The sequence below is a fragment of the Chaetodon trifascialis genome, chromosome 15 (genome assembly GCF_039877785.1).
Source record: "Chaetodon trifascialis isolate fChaTrf1 chromosome 15, fChaTrf1.hap1, whole genome shotgun sequence".
NCBI classification, from domain to species: domain Eukaryota; kingdom Metazoa; phylum Chordata; class Actinopteri; order Chaetodontiformes; family Chaetodontidae; genus Chaetodon; species Chaetodon trifascialis.
In genome coordinates, this window is record NC_092070.1 from 13603870 (window position 1) to 13622842 (window position 18973).

The 18973-nt window shown below is 43.2% G+C and overlaps 1 protein-coding gene across 1 annotated transcript in view; it reads right to left on the reverse strand.

Annotated features, from left to right (window-relative positions):
- Positions 1–18569, reverse strand: part of pitpnc1a (phosphatidylinositol transfer protein cytoplasmic 1a) — a 33559-nt gene extending 14990 nt beyond the window's left edge. Inside the window, exon 1 of the mRNA XM_070981002.1 lies at positions 17758–18569. Coding sequence (XP_070837103.1) covers positions 17758–17805 — 48 coding nt within the window. The 5' untranslated portion in view covers positions 17806–18569. The remainder of the gene's footprint in view (positions 1–17757) is intronic.
- Positions 18570–18973: the final 404 nt, after the last annotated feature.

Genomic DNA, 18973 nt, shown 5'->3' on the forward strand with positions numbered 1-18973 from the left:
CTGGGAGAGTATTCCCAGCTGGAATGTTGATGGCGGTGCGTCTCTGCCTGAACAGCTGCTGGAGTCTGGCATAATTTTTCCGCCGCAGTGAACCAGTCACAGGGCAGGCATAACGGCACACAAAGCATCCGTCGACTAACTCAGTGTTTTGGTTTTATGACCCTCAACTTCACAGTTTTGGTCGAGTCTCACGGGTGTCATTTTCAGAGGCAACGACAGCTTTTACAAAAATTGATGGCGCACTACCTGCCAAGCCTCAAACAGCAGACAGACAGAACGGTGAACATAGTGGAGCATTTAGCAGCTAAAGAGACAGATATTTCCCTCAGGAGTTGGTGGTGATCAAAATAAAATAAAATGATGGTGAACATTGGACTTTTGTCAGAGGTACACAAAAACAACTGCCTGAATGAATCCTAATGTTGCTCTGCTTCCATTGAATGTTTGCCAATGCACTGATACTCCATTATCCATCAGTATAGCTTGAAAATACGTCAGTTTTGTGTTTGCGGCTCATTGAGCTCCACACAAGGGGCCAAAAATGTATTAATGCAGGTTGAAACAATTAAAAAACTGCTCTAAACTGCTAAAAGTAAGATGAAATCTTCAATCAAGCATATATATGCTTGTTTTTTGTCTGACAAGATAAATCTTCTTACCAGGCAGTTTTTCAATTACGGATTAGGTTTCAAACTTAGTGCTTTAAGACTTTCCAAAACTATAAAGCTGCTTGATCAACACTGACAAGAACAAACCTGCTTTGTGGAAGTCAGAATTTCTTTACATCCAGACAAAAGCACTTGTTTTTTAGTCTGGCTGCACTACTTTTAAGATAACTGTGGCTTCTTTGGGGCTACGTATTTTAAGTCTTTGTCACTTTGCTAAAGTGAGTCAGTTATTTGAAAGGTGAAATAATTGTTGTAAAATTTACATTATCTTGTCCACCTCTTGTAATGCACTACAGCGTTGCAGTATTATTTGTTGAATATGTCAAGCAATATACCGTGAGTGTCATTCAGGCGAGAGAGATGGAGCGTGGGGGAGTTCATGATGTTCAGACAGCAAACACGAGGACGCGGCTGATCAATAACTGCACTTCCACAGATTCACGTTTGGGCAAAACAAAAATGAGAGAACAGCATACGTCAGTCTCCCTGTTTGATGAAAAGCATCAAGGCAGACTACCCACTCGAGAGGACCCCTGAGTGCCACTCTGATCACACTGATGGCTGCCAACAGTAATGTATTAGCATTAAGCACCATCTTTCCTGTTTCCCCTTCATTCAGTCAGGGCTCAGGCGTATTGTGTAAACATGCCAGCTGCTGCAATGTTCTTCCTACCTGCCATTGTATTCCTGACGGCTGTTTACCTGCGAGCTGGGGCTGATGAATGAGAGGCTGTTTTCATTGTTGTCTTTGGAAATCTTACGGGCACTCTAATGCGAGCAATTAGTCACTGCTCACATCAGAGCGTCCATAAATAATCTCTTACTAGCTCTCTTTGTCTCTGAAGAGAGTAGAGCAATTGAGCAGGATGGAGAGCTCTGTCCTCCGCCATATCCTCATTACAAAAACTCAACTAATTGTCAGAACTTGAAACTGACCGATGGCAGAGTATCATGGAGTATTATCATACACACGGAGCTACACTTAACGGCAGTTATTATGGGCGTCTGACAGTTAAAAGACCACTTTTAACATGGAGACCGGCAGGGCGAGCTGACCCAAGACAAATAATAACACCAAAAACACATGTGATTTTGGCTCTTCTGCTACTTTCCTTTCAGTCCCTTTGGGAAACACCTCTGTTTTCACATCACAAATTCAATATGATGATGTAGCAAAAAGTGCAAAGAAAGAAAGCTGGAATAAACTTGGGGCAAAGAGGAGGAGGAGGAGGGCAGAATTTTGGGTAAGAAAAAAGTTCAAGGAATATTTTGACATTTATGGAAATATGCCTCTTTGGTGGAGGATTAGATGAGAAGATCAATAGCACTTAGCGCAAAGGAAAAAAGGAAATTAGAAATGGGTTAGAGCCAGCTAGCCTCGCTAATCGCCACGTTACATTTAATCCTATTCAAAAACAACAATTCACTGTTACTGCTGCAAGCCAAGAGGCATAATCCACGGTCAAATGGTGAACTGACGGGTTTACACAAGCACCAACAAAGGACATGTAACGTGTTAATTAGTGAGCTTTAGAGGTGGATGTTGTTACTTTTGGACAGAGCCAGGACAGCTGTTTCCAGTCTTAGCTTAGTGCTATGCTAAGCTAACAAACTGCAGGCTGTAGCCTTATAGTCCAATAGACAAATATGACAATAGTATCAATAATCTCACCCAAAGCTGGACTTATTCCTCTCTGAAGAAACCTAGAAATAGAAGGGTGTTGTGGGAGTGATTGACTTGAGAATTTTGTGTCCAATAAATGCCAAAAAAAAATAACCCAAAACAACAAAAACAATAACAACAGCAACAAGGAAAAAAACTACATAGCATAGCATAGCATAACTTAAAGATGAAAGTACTGAGCCTATTATGTGATCAAACTGTCTCTTTCTGCCTCTCTGGTTCTGTCTTCTCACACAACAGCAGGTGGTGGGGAGCTGTGGTCATTGTCCTGCAGCCAAGAAGTGTGTTAGTGTGAGTGCAAGATAAGAGTCCTGACAGAGCACACACACACACACACACACACACACACACACACACACACACACACACACACACACACACACACACACACAGGACAATACTGGGCGCAATGCAAACATGTAATTAAAATTCAACCACAGACAGAGTAATTAGTACTGTGACTGCTCTGCATTCTTGAAGAAATGACTGTGCCCCTGTTGAGATGAATAGCTTCTGCGTTAAATGTCCATTTTGGGCCTGTGAGTGTGTCAATGAGGGAGAGAGACAGAGATGTGTATGTGTGTCCATGTGCGTAGGCAGATCGTCCTTCATCTGACTCAGTACTCACACAAAGGGGATAAATAAAACATCACATTGTCACAGTTATTGGCCCAGTTCATTCGGTAACCCATTGTGTAATCATGTATATGTGAAGCTGTGATTTGATTCACATTGTGCACTATTAGAGCCTTGAGTTCAACATACCATGTGTAAAACCGAAAGGCTCCAGAGTTATTCCTTACAAAATACCATACTCTGTTGTGTCCTTGTGCATTCCATCTTGCTTTATCTCATCTGCCCATATGGTGAATAAAGCATCAGAGGGTGCACACAGAATAATCATGAAGCCTCTCATAGCAGATGCACACAAATAGTAGCCAAATGAAAATTTCAACAGACATATTCATATATGTTGGCCAAGATGTTTCCTGGTTTATCGAACCATATGCTAGCAAGCATATTCCAAAATCTGGACCACAAATATGTAAATTTCTTGGAATGAATAACACTGCAGCAGCAAATGAAACTTTAAAAAAACGTGAGGTTAAAAAAAGTTATTTCCTGTCAGTGTTCACATCTTGTTCCCTTCTACCTCCATATGCACTGGACCAGTACACCATACACACAAAATTACACAGTAGACTGGGAAGAATTAGGCTGTAAATTGCTTTTACATTGTAAAAGACCCATAATCACCTGAATCTAAAGTTAAGGACATTGACTGACATATTACATGTGGATCCGCAGGTGCACAGCACATATTTCTACAGAGCTGGCTGCAAAAAAACAGACCAAAATCTGCCAGCAGATGAAGCAAGAACACATACAACACTGCATCGTGCCTTCAGGCAGTGTGAGAGAGCAACCTCCGTTTACTTCTTCATCTCACAGACTTAATGAAAGCAGCCAGCATCATGGTAAACAGACGACTGCTAATTATCAAACACAGAGATCACAGAACTCCATTAAAAATACAAGCAGGAGGCCTGGTGGCCGGCACAGAGGCGCACGAGCTCATACACTGTTATGAGTGACATGTTCTGCAGGGCAGAGCTGTGTCAGGGGTGTGGGAGTCCCACACGGGACCTCTGCTGAAAGAAACGTGCAAACAGGATGGAAGTCTTATTTAGCTGACACTGTGGTGGGCATCCATGTTACCATGTTAACATTCCTGAAGCCAGTGATTTGGCTTACAGCCTGACCTCACCAATCAACTCATTTCTACACCAGACAGCAGAGATATAAAGGGAAGCCCGCTGAGCTTGTTCAGGCACAGAGCAGCTTCAGCTCTGCATCAACTGATGTTTCCGCAAGTATTCCTGCGATGCTGCTGCTAATGATTACCAACACCTCAGGACACATTTATGGGCCCATTTTTCACAAATGAAGAGAAAACAAACAGATCCAGAACAGAAAAAGGAAGGGCCACATCGGACGACCGCTGAGGACTTTCTCCCACACTAACAATCATTCCAACCTTAGCTCGGATGAGGTTACCTCACTTTGCAGAAAGTCGTTCAGCCTCGAGCTCTAAATCAGTGCTTTTTAACAAGGACTAAAGGGCAACACACACACACACGCACACACACACACACACGCACGCGCGCTGCTGTTTCAGCAGAAATGCTCCTGAGAGTGAATGCATACAGTATGACCGATCGCTCCATTTCACACTGATTCAGCAAAATGTGAAGGTCAGTGTTAAGTCCCTGTAATGGTTTGATAAATTCACATGCTGTAGCTGTGGTGGTCACATAGGCAAATGAAGGAGGCTGTCAAGGATGGCGGCCGGCTTAGGCTTGGGGGAAGCAGTGTGTGTGGTGGTACTTGGCTCAACACGAACGTATGCCGTAACACACAGGCAAACAATTGCCTTTCCTAATTTCATGCGTCAATCAGGCAGTCCAGCAGCCAATGGGGCATGACAGGTCTGACAGCAGGTCAACCTGCTGTCAGTGCCTTTTCTTCATGAACAACAGCAGCTTCAGATTCCCGGAGGCTCATGTTCAACTGCTTGCTCCCTCGTGTCAACCTAAGCAGAATGGTATTTTCTAGACTGTACAGTCTTGAGATACAGCAAATCCTCCTACACAAGATATACAGATGTAGTCATGTGTCCTTGTCAACAAGTCCTAGTCATAACCAGTCGTAGTCATAACTCCATAAAAGCACTTAAAGTCTGAAAAAACTTCTTAAAGGGAACATAAAGGGAAAATTGAACGGGAGATGTAAATCTCTCCTCTAGTGTCATAAAATCACCCATTAGAGGACCTGCATGCATCTTCAGATATAACACAGACTGTGTAAGTATCACACGCAGGATGCACAGCAACAACATCAGAAATCTATACAGATGCTGGTTTTGAGACACACCTCAGTACAATGGAGGGGAATTTAATGTGTTTTGCCAGGTGAAAAACATTACATAAACTATGTCAAAGACATGTGGAGGGGTGTAACTTATTCATTCTGATGGCTGCAGGTGGGAGCGAGCACTCTCCCGTTGTGCTCCCCTCCTCATCCATCTCTTCTCATCCCGCAGAGGTCACTGAACCAAAGATTACATAACGTCAAGATCACTCACTACAGATTACTCCACTATGCATCATCTCTACTCCCCGCCTGGCAGCACACTGGGTGTCCTACTGAAGTGGCGTGTTCATATGCATGCATGTAACAGGAAAGACCAAGAGCGAGGAGAGAGGGATGGGAGAGGGCTGGTGTGCAGTGTGAAGGAGAGGGGGAGAGCTGACGAGCAGGAATGAGAGAGCAGGAGAGGGAAGTGCTGCAGAAGAAAGATGTTCAGGAAACTGAATGTTGAGCCATTACATAAGAGGATTTGATTGAGGACAGCTGTCTCACTCTTGCCCCCCTCCTCTTCGCATTTATATGACGCATGTCACTTTCTCCTTTCACCTTTTTTTTCAACATTTTTCTTTTTACATTACTCTGCTTTCCCTCTTCCTACTTTTTCTCATGTCCCCCTGTCTCTGCCTCTTGTATCTACAGGCCGGGTGTGACAGCATCATTATGTCAGACATTCTTCCGATGCTGTAGCGACTGAAGGCATCGCACCCATCTTACTCAAACCCTACAATAACGGCTTTGAAAATCTGTCACAACGAACAACACGTTAGAGCTCAACTGGGCTGGCAGTGGCGGCAGTATATAATCATGCTGCTTTAAAGCACTCATTGATGTGACAAATGCCTGCAAAATAAGACAATTAAACACTACTGGATCATGTGTTATGTGTATGTATTGTGTCTAATTTTGACTTTGATTTCACACCTATGCCCCTTTTTTATTCCTCCTCCCTACTGTGTGTTGTGCATGTTTATGTGTGTTTATTTATATTTTTCAGATTTCATCTAATAGTGGAATTTTGCTTTGGTTTATGACCAAATACCTGCAAAATAATAATACCCTCAGCAATTTTAGCATGCTAACAAGCTAACCTAAGATGGTGAAGATCATACCTGATAAACATCAGCATGTTAGCATTGTGAGCAGGTTAGCTTACTGATGACAGCATTTAGCTAAAAGGACAGTCTAAATGAACCACGAGTGTTTTTCTTAAACTTGCATGTTCAAAAGCTAGCAGGAAAAAGACGTTCTTTTTGCCATTTTACCTTTGATGTTTAACTGCTGACGCCCCGTGATGCTGGTTCATTTAACATACTGAGATCCTGAAGTGCAGGCAGTGCTTTAGTGATGATTAGAGCCTTTAAGATGGGATCGATATTTGTGTGATGTGAGAGTTGGAAGAGATCAGAGATACTCACTGTGAACTACTAAGAGAGAACAGAGACTCACGCAGAGGAAATAAAATTGAGTTACGACTTGAAAGAATCAATGAATGAAGGCTACATGCTGCCAAAGGCTTTTGGTTCACCATCGAATGGCGCTGCTAGATTAAATCCATTTCCTCATTCAAGTCATAGGGGTCCGGTACACACACACACACAAGCACACATTTGGGAATGGTTTGTGATGTTCAGTTGACTGTAGCAACGAGAAACATGTTGTGAGCGAACTGACATATTGAATAGAGCGATTTAATTAAGAACAAATGGAAATATGGATTTTACTTAGCTATCCAGTCTGTTTAATATAACTCCCTGCAAAAGCTTAATTTAAAGTCAGTAAAAGGCAGGAGCAGGGAGAGATCAATCAATTCCACCCCCACCCCACCCAACCCTCATGGGGAATAAAGAAAAAAGCAAAACCCACAGGTGGATGCTAAGGTGCAATATACATTAGCAGCCATGCTCATTTTGAGCGATTTGATTGCAGTAATTTGTGCATAATATGCATGTGTGAGCATACACACACAAACACAACTCATTTTGGAGCTGTGCTCATCGTGATATTAAAAATCATTTATTGTACCAGCAATATTCTCAGTCAAATATTCACCTCTACTTTTTCAAAGAACTCAGTTTTGAGGAACCAAGTGATTTTTCATTCACTTGGTTTATCAACCAAATGAGGTCTGAGTCTCCCTCCATGTTGCATAAGGCTTTTGCCCCTCTGTTCCACTCTGGAGTGTTTCGGTACACTTTAACTTCTGGTAGCTTGGGGAAAACCACCTCATTTATTATGCATAGATAGAGAGAGCACAGTGTACTTCTTACAGCTGTGCTGAGATAGAGAGAGATGAGGAAAAAGTGAGCATGAAAAGCAGAGCAAAGGAGGAAGAATGCGAGAGAAAAGGATTGACCACAAATGCTATCTCTGTTTTGTCGCACATGTAATATCAGCCTCTCCATCAGCTTCCTGCCGCCTCATATCTTCTCTGTGGTGGAGCCTATAACCCAGAAAAGCTGCACATCTTGGAAAGAGCAAGGCAAATGCTAAACTGAAAAAAGCCTGTTTAACTGGAATGATGATAATCATAAATAAAGATAAGTTTGATGAGATTGCATGTCAAGAAATGGGTTTGGTTCTTGTAATGCTTTGCAGCCTACCAGCAGTGGTTGGTTAAAAAAAACAACAACAACAACAGGATCCTCCCACCCTTGGAATAAAGCAATGTGACCAAACATCCTCACTATATTACTGCATTTCACTCTGCTTACACAAGGCACTGTAACAACCAAGGATTTCTGGTTTGCCAACAATACCTGTGACAAGGTTATTTCCTCATTGTTGTGAAAGCGAATCAGCTTATGTTCTGGAGATTTTTTTTTTTTTGGCGCTTGCCTTTAGCGATGGAGACCTTTGACGGGGCAACCCTGCAACTGGTACATTTAGCATGGACCGCTTTCACTCAGATTTCACATTTCACTCAAAACCACGAACAGCAACTTCATGGTGGTCAGAGAGGAAAAGTCAGGGGATCGTGAAAGTCAGAGGGAGCCATGAATGTTGGTACAAAATAATGTGTCAATCCATTAAGTAGGTGAGAACTGAGACCTTGGTTATCACTTGAGTCAAAGCATCCATAGCTGTGACAACAATCTGTACATCAACTCAGCAACAGCTATTTATACTTGTAACAATTTCATGAAAAGATTGACCTTTTAAGATGCAAAAGGAAAAAAAAACTTGCATCCTGCATCAATGCAAACTGCTCCTTAGATCCATCTGTAGTCCTCTCTAGTCCTCACTGAGAAAGATGAGATTTGTCAAGGTTGGCTGTGTTCGATGCAAACTTTCCTGAACGCAACACAATAACCACAACCTTGACATCCCATCAAGATCGTTTTTTCATGTATTTTTTTAGATTTCTTTCTGTAAACACTAAATAAATGATCCAGAATTGTACGTTATTTTGATTACACGCTAAAATGCACCCAATGTAAGAAAAAGGTTACACAACTAAATATCATATAAAAAAACCTTTTGTCTAAGTGTGATGTTGACACGTTATTATGATTAATTTGATGAAAAGACTGCAATATTTAAAGCGAGTTTGATTTAAATATGTCGATAAGATTGAAGTGAAAGTGAAGGCAGATGTTTTTGTAAATGTTCATTTAAATGTTCAATAATCACGATTAATAATTCAGATAATTTAACCGTCGTGCGACCACGAACCACACAGGACTGAATGAAACGCCAACGCCTGGCCTGGCTGAGAGCGAGCAACCTGCACCGTAATGACAGAAGAAGAGTGCTTCCCTTCACACCTGGAGGCTGGCACCCACGGGAGGCACCTGGGGGAGAAGACTGGGTGCAGCTCAGACGGGTGCCTACAATGTGACCGCGTAAACAGATTTAAGTCCCCATAAATCAGTAATACACGTCCGCACACTCACACACCTGCAGGATATTCAAATACAATTACAAGTGAATCTTGAGTAGCACTCAGACTTTAATCAGGCAGAAATTGAGCGTTTGATCTTGAATTAAAGCCCTAACTAAGAGAAAATAATTGGATTTTTTTCCCCTCTTGAAATCTGTACCAACGCACTTCTTCCACAAAAGCCTTGGAAAAGATTCTCTTTAACATCAACTGGGACGTACTCATGATTGTGAGTGTGATTTTTCAGCCCACGGATCAAAAGATTTCAATTCAAAGATGATGTCAAGACCTTCTGAGGCTTAAATTCAAGTAAAAACGTACCAAAAAAAATCAGCAAATGTGGAACTGTGAAGAGTTTTTCCAGCACCTAAGTGGATGAATGAATGTCTGGCGCTTAACAGTCACAGCCTTTGCAGACAGCACACAGCTAATATGACACACTGTCATGCCTTCACTGCTTCTTCCAATCTTGTAGCTGACACACAGAGCAGAGAACAAAGGGCAGCTGGTGGCAAGACACCAAAGCTTATAATACAATGTGTTTTGATGTGTGGAGGCTCTCTGCTGGGACTGATCTCTGTGTCAAATGAAGTTCCCGCAGAAAGACAATCCCCCTCAAAAAGCCCCTGTACTTCAACACGACTGTCAAGTACAACACAATTGAAGAGAATTATGTTTGTCAAAGGCCACTTTATGCCAGTTTTAGTCGGACGATGGGTGGAGGTATATTAAAATGTGAGAATGCATCGCTACAGCACATGGGAGCAAAACTGCTTTGCTCCAAGAGATGTGGCTTCTTCAACCCTCACGCTGGAAACTGTTGATCCTATTGGTGTGTTTAAAAAAATCAGGTTAACTGAAAGTCGACTGTGAAGTGGAGAAGAGAAAGACGGGAGACGTGGATGCAAATACGTCCAGTCGTTCGGCTCAGTGCAGGCTTACGTCAAGACAGCTGCAGAGTTTTACAGGCAACCTCTCAAAGGCGCACACACACACACTCACATGATCTTCACAGGCATTAAGCCAATGATATTTTACTATGAGAGCAGTGTCCATGACCTCTGTGCCAAAATAGCCATCACACAAGACTAGTGTATGTCAATAAAAATGCTTCAAGAGCTGTGTGTGAATAGAAACAACTTGGCACTCTATATTTCACCTTAGAAGCAAAAAATGATTTTGGGCACAAGGTCACGTCATGTGTTATGTTTGTCTAGAGAAAGATTGGGGAACATTTGGGGAAGAGGGAAAATATAACAACTAAATAGGGCTGAAAGCAGCTCCTGGAAAAGTCGCAGCGCTGCAATTAAATACTAATTTGGAGAGCGGAGGATAACTCACTGGAGTCTGCTGACAAAAGCAACAGATGCAGAGGGAGAGAGAAGAGGATCCATGCTGCTGGCCACCTGCACACATGGCACTAACTAGCTGCCCAGGAACAATGAGTCAGAGAGAGCAGGCAGGAACAAATACACAGAAAGAAGAAAATATTGTGTCAACTGCTGACAACACAAAGGGAAGGACACGCAATGTGAAGGATGCCATAATCACCACATTTTCCACCAGATGAGAGAATTTTCATTCCTTTTGACTTGGTGATTTGAAAAATTTATGTCATGCAAAAGCTTGCTCAAATCGCTTCTTTTGAGCACATGCTTGCCCACATGAGTTCAGTCAAAGATGTTCTCCCGGGACGATGTTCTTCCGTCTGTCTCTGCCGGTTTTCTGACGCATGAGGCGTCTTTGTCACACGTGAGAAGAGGTGACATTTACCAGTTCATTGAGATAAAAAGAAGAGCTACTTTTTGTTCCTTTGGGATGCTGCAGCCCCGTTTTTCATCAGCTGTTCTCAGTTTCAGGTCTTTCAGAAACAATAAAAATCATTATAGGTGGTTGAACATTTTAATGAGAACGTCGTAATGTGAGATGAGAATGACTGTTATTAATTGCCCTCCAGCAAACATGTCTGTTGCTGCTGTTTCTCAGGAAAACCAAACGGCTCCTTGGGTCAGTTGGGTTCAAGTCTAAGCACACACACACACACACACACACACACACACACACACACACACACACACACACACACACACACACACACACACACACACACACACACACGCGCAAACAGACGGCCACTTCATCATCAAAGAGATTTCTAATCAGCTGTGAGCTGCTGATGTTCCTATAGCAACCAGGGACACGCCCACATAATGCAGATGGGTATGGACATACGTTTGTGTGTGTGTGTGTGTGTGTGTGTGTGTGTGTGTGTGTGTGTGTGTGTGTGTGTGTGTGTGTGTGTGTGTGTGTGTGTGTGTGTGTGTGTGTGTGTGTGTGGCCATTTTACAGTGAAGACCTTTGACATGCCGAGAAGGTTAATGGCACATGCACTTATTCCCCACCACCACCAGAATGAGAATGCTACCATGATTAGCACCTTCGTCTTTGTGAATTCATGTGATGAAGAGGGACAAGGTGCAGATGCAGATCTCAGAGTTCAAAATGAAATTGTGATTCTCCAGGATGCACACAAGTGAACACAAACCAGTCTCTGAAAAGGTTTGCAAACGCGTCTACCTCAGCCGAAGACTAAGACATGCAAACCAGGCAGATTTGATTCCTGTTTTTACTTAATATTCAAGGCTGAATATGAGACTGCATTGCTTGTTAAGGTGGAAGCGCATTGGGGGAATCAGTGTAATTTTAAATGCAGAAAATGACTGATCCACGTCACTCCCCATTATCATATAATGAGTCTGATCACATACATCATCACCAATCAGAGTGCACCATGCGTCCTGATACACTGTGATCACATTATCGTGCCGCATGCCCAGCTGCTCCCTCGCTCACGCTGCATCTTTTCTAAGACCTGTCCCATAACTCTATTGACACATTCACAGTGTGTCAGGGCAGCTTCTATTCTCAGTAGCTATTGTTTCTCCTTGTTTAGACAGGATGTTGACAGTAAGTAAGGTTTAGGGGGACAGGAAGAGAGGAGGCGGTATACCCGGAGAAAGGGGTGATTAAGAGTTTCCTATTCTGATGAGGTGAATGATGTTAGCTGCCCATTAAAGTGGTGGGAGTGCAGCCTGATCTGTGGCACGCACAAACATGTGCTTGCTGCTGGCACTGTCGGTATCAGCTGCCACAGTCTGCATCAGTTGTCAAAAATGTGATTTTGACGCACACAGGGGGTCGTAGGTGTTAATCAGGGGGTGGAGACCCTCTGCAACCCCCGCATTTCACACATCTGCCTCAATTTTCCACAACCTCAGCAGCACTCTGCTGCTGCACATCCTACTAGACTGCAAAATAAATAATGTATCAATGAGGCCGCTCCCTGGAGTTAAAGCAGTGTACCTGGGTTCTTGGGGAGCGTCAGTGCATGCGTGTCTGCGGTGTGTGCAAGGGAGCATTAAAAATGTGTCTGCTTTCTCTAGCCCCACAGGACCTCTGCTTGAGGCTCAGTGCTGCAATGTGTGGCGCTTCAAAGACAGCGCCAGAAGCAGCAGCAACTGGGCACAACAGATGTCAAGCTGTGGCAATGACATGGGCTACGGGAAGAGCTACTGGCGGTGATTTCAGTTCATTTTCAAGTTAACGATAAGATAAGATGAGGTAAGAGAGAGAGAGACGTCTTCTATTGGCCACAAAACTGAACTTTGCTGTGGCTTTCAAGTGTGTGATGGAGCCAGAAGACAACTGTCAGACGGCTGTTTTATGCACTGCTGTTTTGGAGAGTGCGCTGATGAATTGCTAAGACATACCTCCCAAATGTAGCACATCAGCCCTCTTTCTCCTCACACGCAGCTTGTGTACTTTCTACCAACAATCACACAACATCAGTTTATGTATTTTTCATAAGTTTTTTCACCTGGCAGGCTTATCTCATCGATGATCCTTCTGTGCCTTATCTTATTAATACTTAACACCCTCAGTTACTGCTGGTCATGGCTGAAACAGAGAGCTTTTTTCAGCAGACCGCATTACACTTATTAAATCCATTTACAAGCCATGTTATATGAAAACCCCTTAAATCCCAATAGTAAAACACCTGCATTTTAAAACATAAAGAGAAAACAGAAAACAGATTTTCAAGAAGATGCATGTACATGTATTCCAGCTCTCGCTCTGCTGTAAAACGTGTCTGTGGTGACTTGCCACTGCTTCACTAATCCAGTGCACCAAAATCTGAATCCCCTCGTCTCATCAGAGGGTCACAAAACATGCCAACACAAACACACTGAGGTAGCTCATTAAAATTATGTAGCCTGAAGAGAAATATTGTAGAAATTGCCTTAAATTGCACAATGTTCTCCAAAAGATTAACATGCTGAACACAATTTAAAATTCTTTGTTGCAAGATCTCAAAATAATGTATTAGGGAGAAAACAGCAACAGCCAGATGCAGATAGAAGGGTTCTCAGCTGGAGAAGCACAGAAAATTAGCTTTAATAGCGGAAGCATAATCTGAGACAAAGTTTGTGCGCAACCTTGAAAATACCGCCAGGGTTTCAATTATCCACACAGCGGGCGCTGTCCTATGCATCAGCAGGCTGGCAGCTGTATAACCACAGAAGTCAGGCGAATGGAGGCAATTCAAGTCATGGTATGTAGATAAATGATCACACTGACGGCAGGTAGAGAAGTGATCAGTAACAACGAGCGGTGGAACGCAACTAAGCCATACTGAACGACTGCACGCTCAGACGACTAAACACAGTCCAACAGAGAAACACGACCTGTTACTGGAAGACATAACGCGAAGAATGAGAAAGAGAAGCAATCCGTGTATTCTTGCCACGAACTCTCTTTCTTTCATTTAATGATTAAATCCACACAGCAACATTGAAAGAGTTACAAATGTGCTCCAGATCAGCACTCGTTGAGCAAATGGCATATGGTCCAGCAGCTGAGTGAACGCGCTGAATGAACTATGACAGATGTGGACTGATGGGTCTGTTGATTTGACAGTGATGCTCCTCTACATCACTGAGCATCAGAGGTGGTCTTACAGGTGGCATTAGAGCTTTTTAATGAAGATCCAAGGCCAATCTGATAAGTGTCTTAAATGCTGGCACTGCCTGAAAGTGGAACCAAGCTCCATTTTAATGACGCGGGGGGCTAATTTACACTAGCGCCTTTAGTGAATGATGAGGGCGAACTGACACCTCGCCTGTCCGCGCTGAGAAAAGGTGATGCTCTCGTTCCCTCGACATATCCTCCAAAGCTCATTATTCAGGAGCTGCTCAAGCAAGCCGTGAGAGTAATTCAGCCACTGCTCAGGTGCAGACAAGACACTTTCTGTTCTTTAACCGGTGAGTGGTTGATTAATTGCAGAGGAAATTGTGTGGTAATTGATGAGGCAGTGAAAGCTCTGCTCAGTGTCATCTGAAAATAAATGTCAGAATGAATCCTCCATAGTTGTATGTGAGATTTGTTTTAGTGGGAACTGAAGACATCATTAGATAATAACCAGGCATAGTAATATATACCTGTGGGGGGGACACTTGCTTGCGCTGCTCTAGCTTCGAGGCATATTAGAAAGAAGATAGAGAGAATAAAAGTAATGAAATAGAAGCAACTAAACTAGAGGGCCTCAATATCAGTGCCTATACAGATGCTCCTGAGAATAATCGATGTGCAGAACAATTACAGTGACCAAAACACACCATGCTGACTTAAGCAAGACAGAACCCAAAGCAATCAATCACCTTCTCAACACACATGCCTCCTCTCCTCTCTCTCTCTCTCTCTCTCTGACGTGTAGCAGACGATCTGAATAAGCATGTTTCTCTCCATCTGGTGCATGCGAGCCAGGTCACTGTCTGGCTGAGCTACAAGCTCCTCAGGGAACATCGAAGGAACAGGCCTCTCATTAGTCAGAGCACCGAGTCTCCACTCTGGGGATGTAAACAAGATCTTGGGTCTGGGCCTAGACGTGCTGTGGGGCATCTCAGAGTGCAGGGACAAAAACAAACATATGGAAACCCCCAGAGACCGACCTTACACCGACTGACGTCACCGTGATCAAAACAGGTGTTTGTCTCTCATGCTGCAGTAAGAAGATTCCTTAGACGCTTTGCATTAGTGCAAGCATGAATGCAAAAACACAGAATCATTGCGAGAGAAACACTTGTGCATCTGCGTATAGACATCGTTATTTTAGGATTTAAATGCTTCTTTCTTTTTATCTCTGTGAAGTGAAAGTCCCCCATCAAACTATGTCATATATGGACGTTTGACAAAGAATATTCAGATGTAGTATGAACGAAAAGTTACGCGTCATAGCAGAATGACACATGACAAATCACACAAACACATGTACAATGTGGACAAAAACATCAGGGCAACAGTATATTCAGGTTATTGCTTGCATGAAAGAAAAAAGCACTGCAGCTTTAGTTACAAGTTTTTAGTAAAAAAAACAAAAAAAACAATGAAAAAACCTGAATTGCACTTCGACCATGAGGAGATGATGTATCAGTGTCTCCAAGTGCTTCAACTTAATCGCCATTCGAAGTTGAGAGTCTCCTTAAGGGCGTGCTGGTGATGCAACTTAACTTTTAGCTGTCTGGTCATGTCTTCGTGCACTTCACTAAGAGACTCGTTTATCTGAAGAGGAGCATGTTGCCCTCACGCTGCAACGCCATTCCAGGAGACAATATAACCAAGACATCAAAGCACTAAGTGAATCATTACTCATCATGAATGCAAGGGAAAACGCAGTTTACTGACTCTGTGATGATGCGTTATCGTGCATCCAATTTTCACAGGAGTGCACAGAAGTCGAGATATGCAATTTGCACCAGTCCAGATGACAGCACCGCTGAAAGATATTGGCCACGCCATTGGTTGCTGCTGCACTGACACAGGAAGGAGCAGCAAATGGTTTTCATTTCTCATTATATTTGCATTAGGAATCCATTTTCTGGACAGAAGAAGGGGAGATGTGTGAGTAGAGATTAGACATGTTCATTTGTACAGTCAATGACAGATCAATAGATTAGGTTGGACCCCATTATTATCATTACAACAATAGATGTAATAGCCTTTAGCTGGCCGCAGAGCAGCATCTTCCATCACCACTGAAGCACAGCAGGAGCGGAGCAGAGGAGCCAATCAGCCTCAGGACAAGATGTGATAAAGCAGCATCCTGGTAATTATAAACATGAAACTCACAGAAACTACTTAAGGGTGAAAAGCAGGACGATCAAGCCAGATAAGGATGAATAGGCTTCAGGAGAAGCTGTTCAAATCTCTGATTAAAAGTTCAGATAACTTCATCCTCATCCAACCTAAGACCACAATAATGGGCTTTGCTTGACTACAGTGAGGGATCGAATATTCACACACAGCACAACACACTAAAAAACACACTGGCAACACACTTACTCAGAAGTGAACTGGTTCTCGATAAGGGGCAGCTCCTGTCACATCATCAGCTGGGTTAAATGGTGTGTAAAACCAACATCTGTTCATATTCAGGCAACACTAGAAAGAATCAGGACACTATCTGCTTCACAACAGGAGAGCAGGTAAGTGCACACAGTTACAAATGTGTTACACTTTTTAAACATCACATGCCAGCACCGTGTAAGAAAAGTACAGACATGAAACGTGGGTGCCCATTCATGCGATGAATGTCACTTCATTCAAAGGAAGCATGAGAGCAGATCAAGGACCGAGCAAAAATCAATGCAGCGGAGCACTGAACGTTCAAGAAATACTGTGTCTTATTCGCGTCGTAAAATGTGAAAACGCAGCAGCATTGCTTGATCGTGGAGCTGCTTCCGTGTCACTGTGACCCGAGGGGAACTTCAGCCAACAGATGCTCCTCTCCCTCACCCTTTCTTTCACACTACCCATCCCCAAACACAACTACTGCGCGTAAACGTGTCTCCACAATGAAACAAGGTCAGAAATGTGAATTAAGTCTGCATTTTAGCCATTTAGCATGAAGACAGAGTGATATATAATGCACGCCACAGTGCATATGCATTCATTCCTGCAAGGAATACAAAGGTTACACTCCTTTAATAGGTACTAATATGAGTCCCTATAATAGGTGACCAGGGTATAATATGTGGCTTTTGGACACAGAATAAGAGTTGTGAACAGAGCATGAAAGCATTCTCTTATCTGCACTTGTAACCACTCACACAGCATACAATCACAATCCAAACACTCAAGGTAAAATAAATCCACGATTTGTCCTTCACTTCCTCTAATAATCACACAATCCCCTCTGCTGCTGCTGCACACAATCTTTCTTACAGAAAATAGCACGACTTGTCCAGAACACAAAACAGTAGACTGAAAGAGAGACAACAGCAGCTCCACCCCGCGGTGGCTGCCTTACCGCACCTCGGCTGTAGGAGCTCAGTATGTCCTTTGGTGCAAAATGATAAGCGCATTACTGATAACTTTGCGACAATCAGCTCCACAGCTAAAAACTACAGCATATCAAACAAAACGTGGCAAGCTGCAATTCTGCAGCTGGTGGTCATTGATTTGTGATGGAAGAGAAGACAATCAGCAGACAGACAGGATGCAAAACATTATAAAAAACCAAGATAAACTTCACCTACCTCCTCCACTGTCAGAGGCATGCAGATGCGGTACTCCTTCATCAACATAGTCCGTGCACAACGGTGATGGCAACACAGAGGAAGGTGCAGCTTGTCGGATTTGGGGTCTTTGAGGGGGCGATCTTGCAAATCAGTTGTTTAATTGAAATAATTTGTCCAGCAAACGAGACCACTGAGACGAATTCACTAAACCCCGTCCTCACTTCTGCATCAGCAGCACCTGCAACGATTCTGCTGTGCCTACGTGAGTCTCTACACACAAACACACAAACACACACAGCAGCACCAAAGTGCAAGAGGGTCTTCCAAGGGCTGCAATAACCCTGCTGTAAAATCTGCCGCTGTCGGTTTTCTAAACTACTCAGCCAGCATCATTTTTTGCCTCCGGATAACGCCTGCAGCTGTGGAAAGAGTCAAGGAATCAAACTCCAAACAAGTCGCTCGCAACAGCAGCCGCAGCTTCATGCGGCTTCCTCTAGCCGCCAGGTCAAGGATCGAGCTCTCCGTCGCTCCCGGGCTCTTCAGCTCTTCGTTTCACCGTGTTCACTTGAAAGCACTTCTCCAAATCTACGAGCGTGCCTCGTGGTCCTGCGAGTTTTCCTGACAGCTCCGTGCATGGATGCGCAGCCGTTTGGAGCAGCTTCGTCAAGCGACCGAGGGAGAGAGAGACAGGAAACAAGGGGAGGATTTGACCCTCACTGTAAAAGCATCGCAATGAAAAACGATGCCGCCTCTGAGCGACTGTATAATAAATATGACAAATAGTATATGTGTATTGTTGCTCCTTAATCTGAGTACTACTCTGAATCAGTATTTGCCTTTGCGTCAAACGTGATCTTATTTTGAAAAACCCGTTCGGAAGTCTCGCGTGTTTTTCTGTCTCATTTAACACACCGGAGCTCTCCGCACAGGCGTAGATAATGAGCTTCAGGAGCTCAGTGATTTAAACTCACAAAAACGGGATGATAACCTAAGTTTTAACCATTTATGCTATGTGATATTGTGGCATCTATGTCACAAAACCTTGGCGGAAGTATGCTGATGAAATATAACAACAATTATTCTGAGAGCCACACAAGGTTCATACATAATCTATATAGAACATATACAGTACATATAAGGTCTATATTAAAACATATAACATGGTCTATGGTCTATATACAGTATCATTAGGTTTTTTTTCCCCCCCATGATGCTCTCCTCTAAATGTCATGGT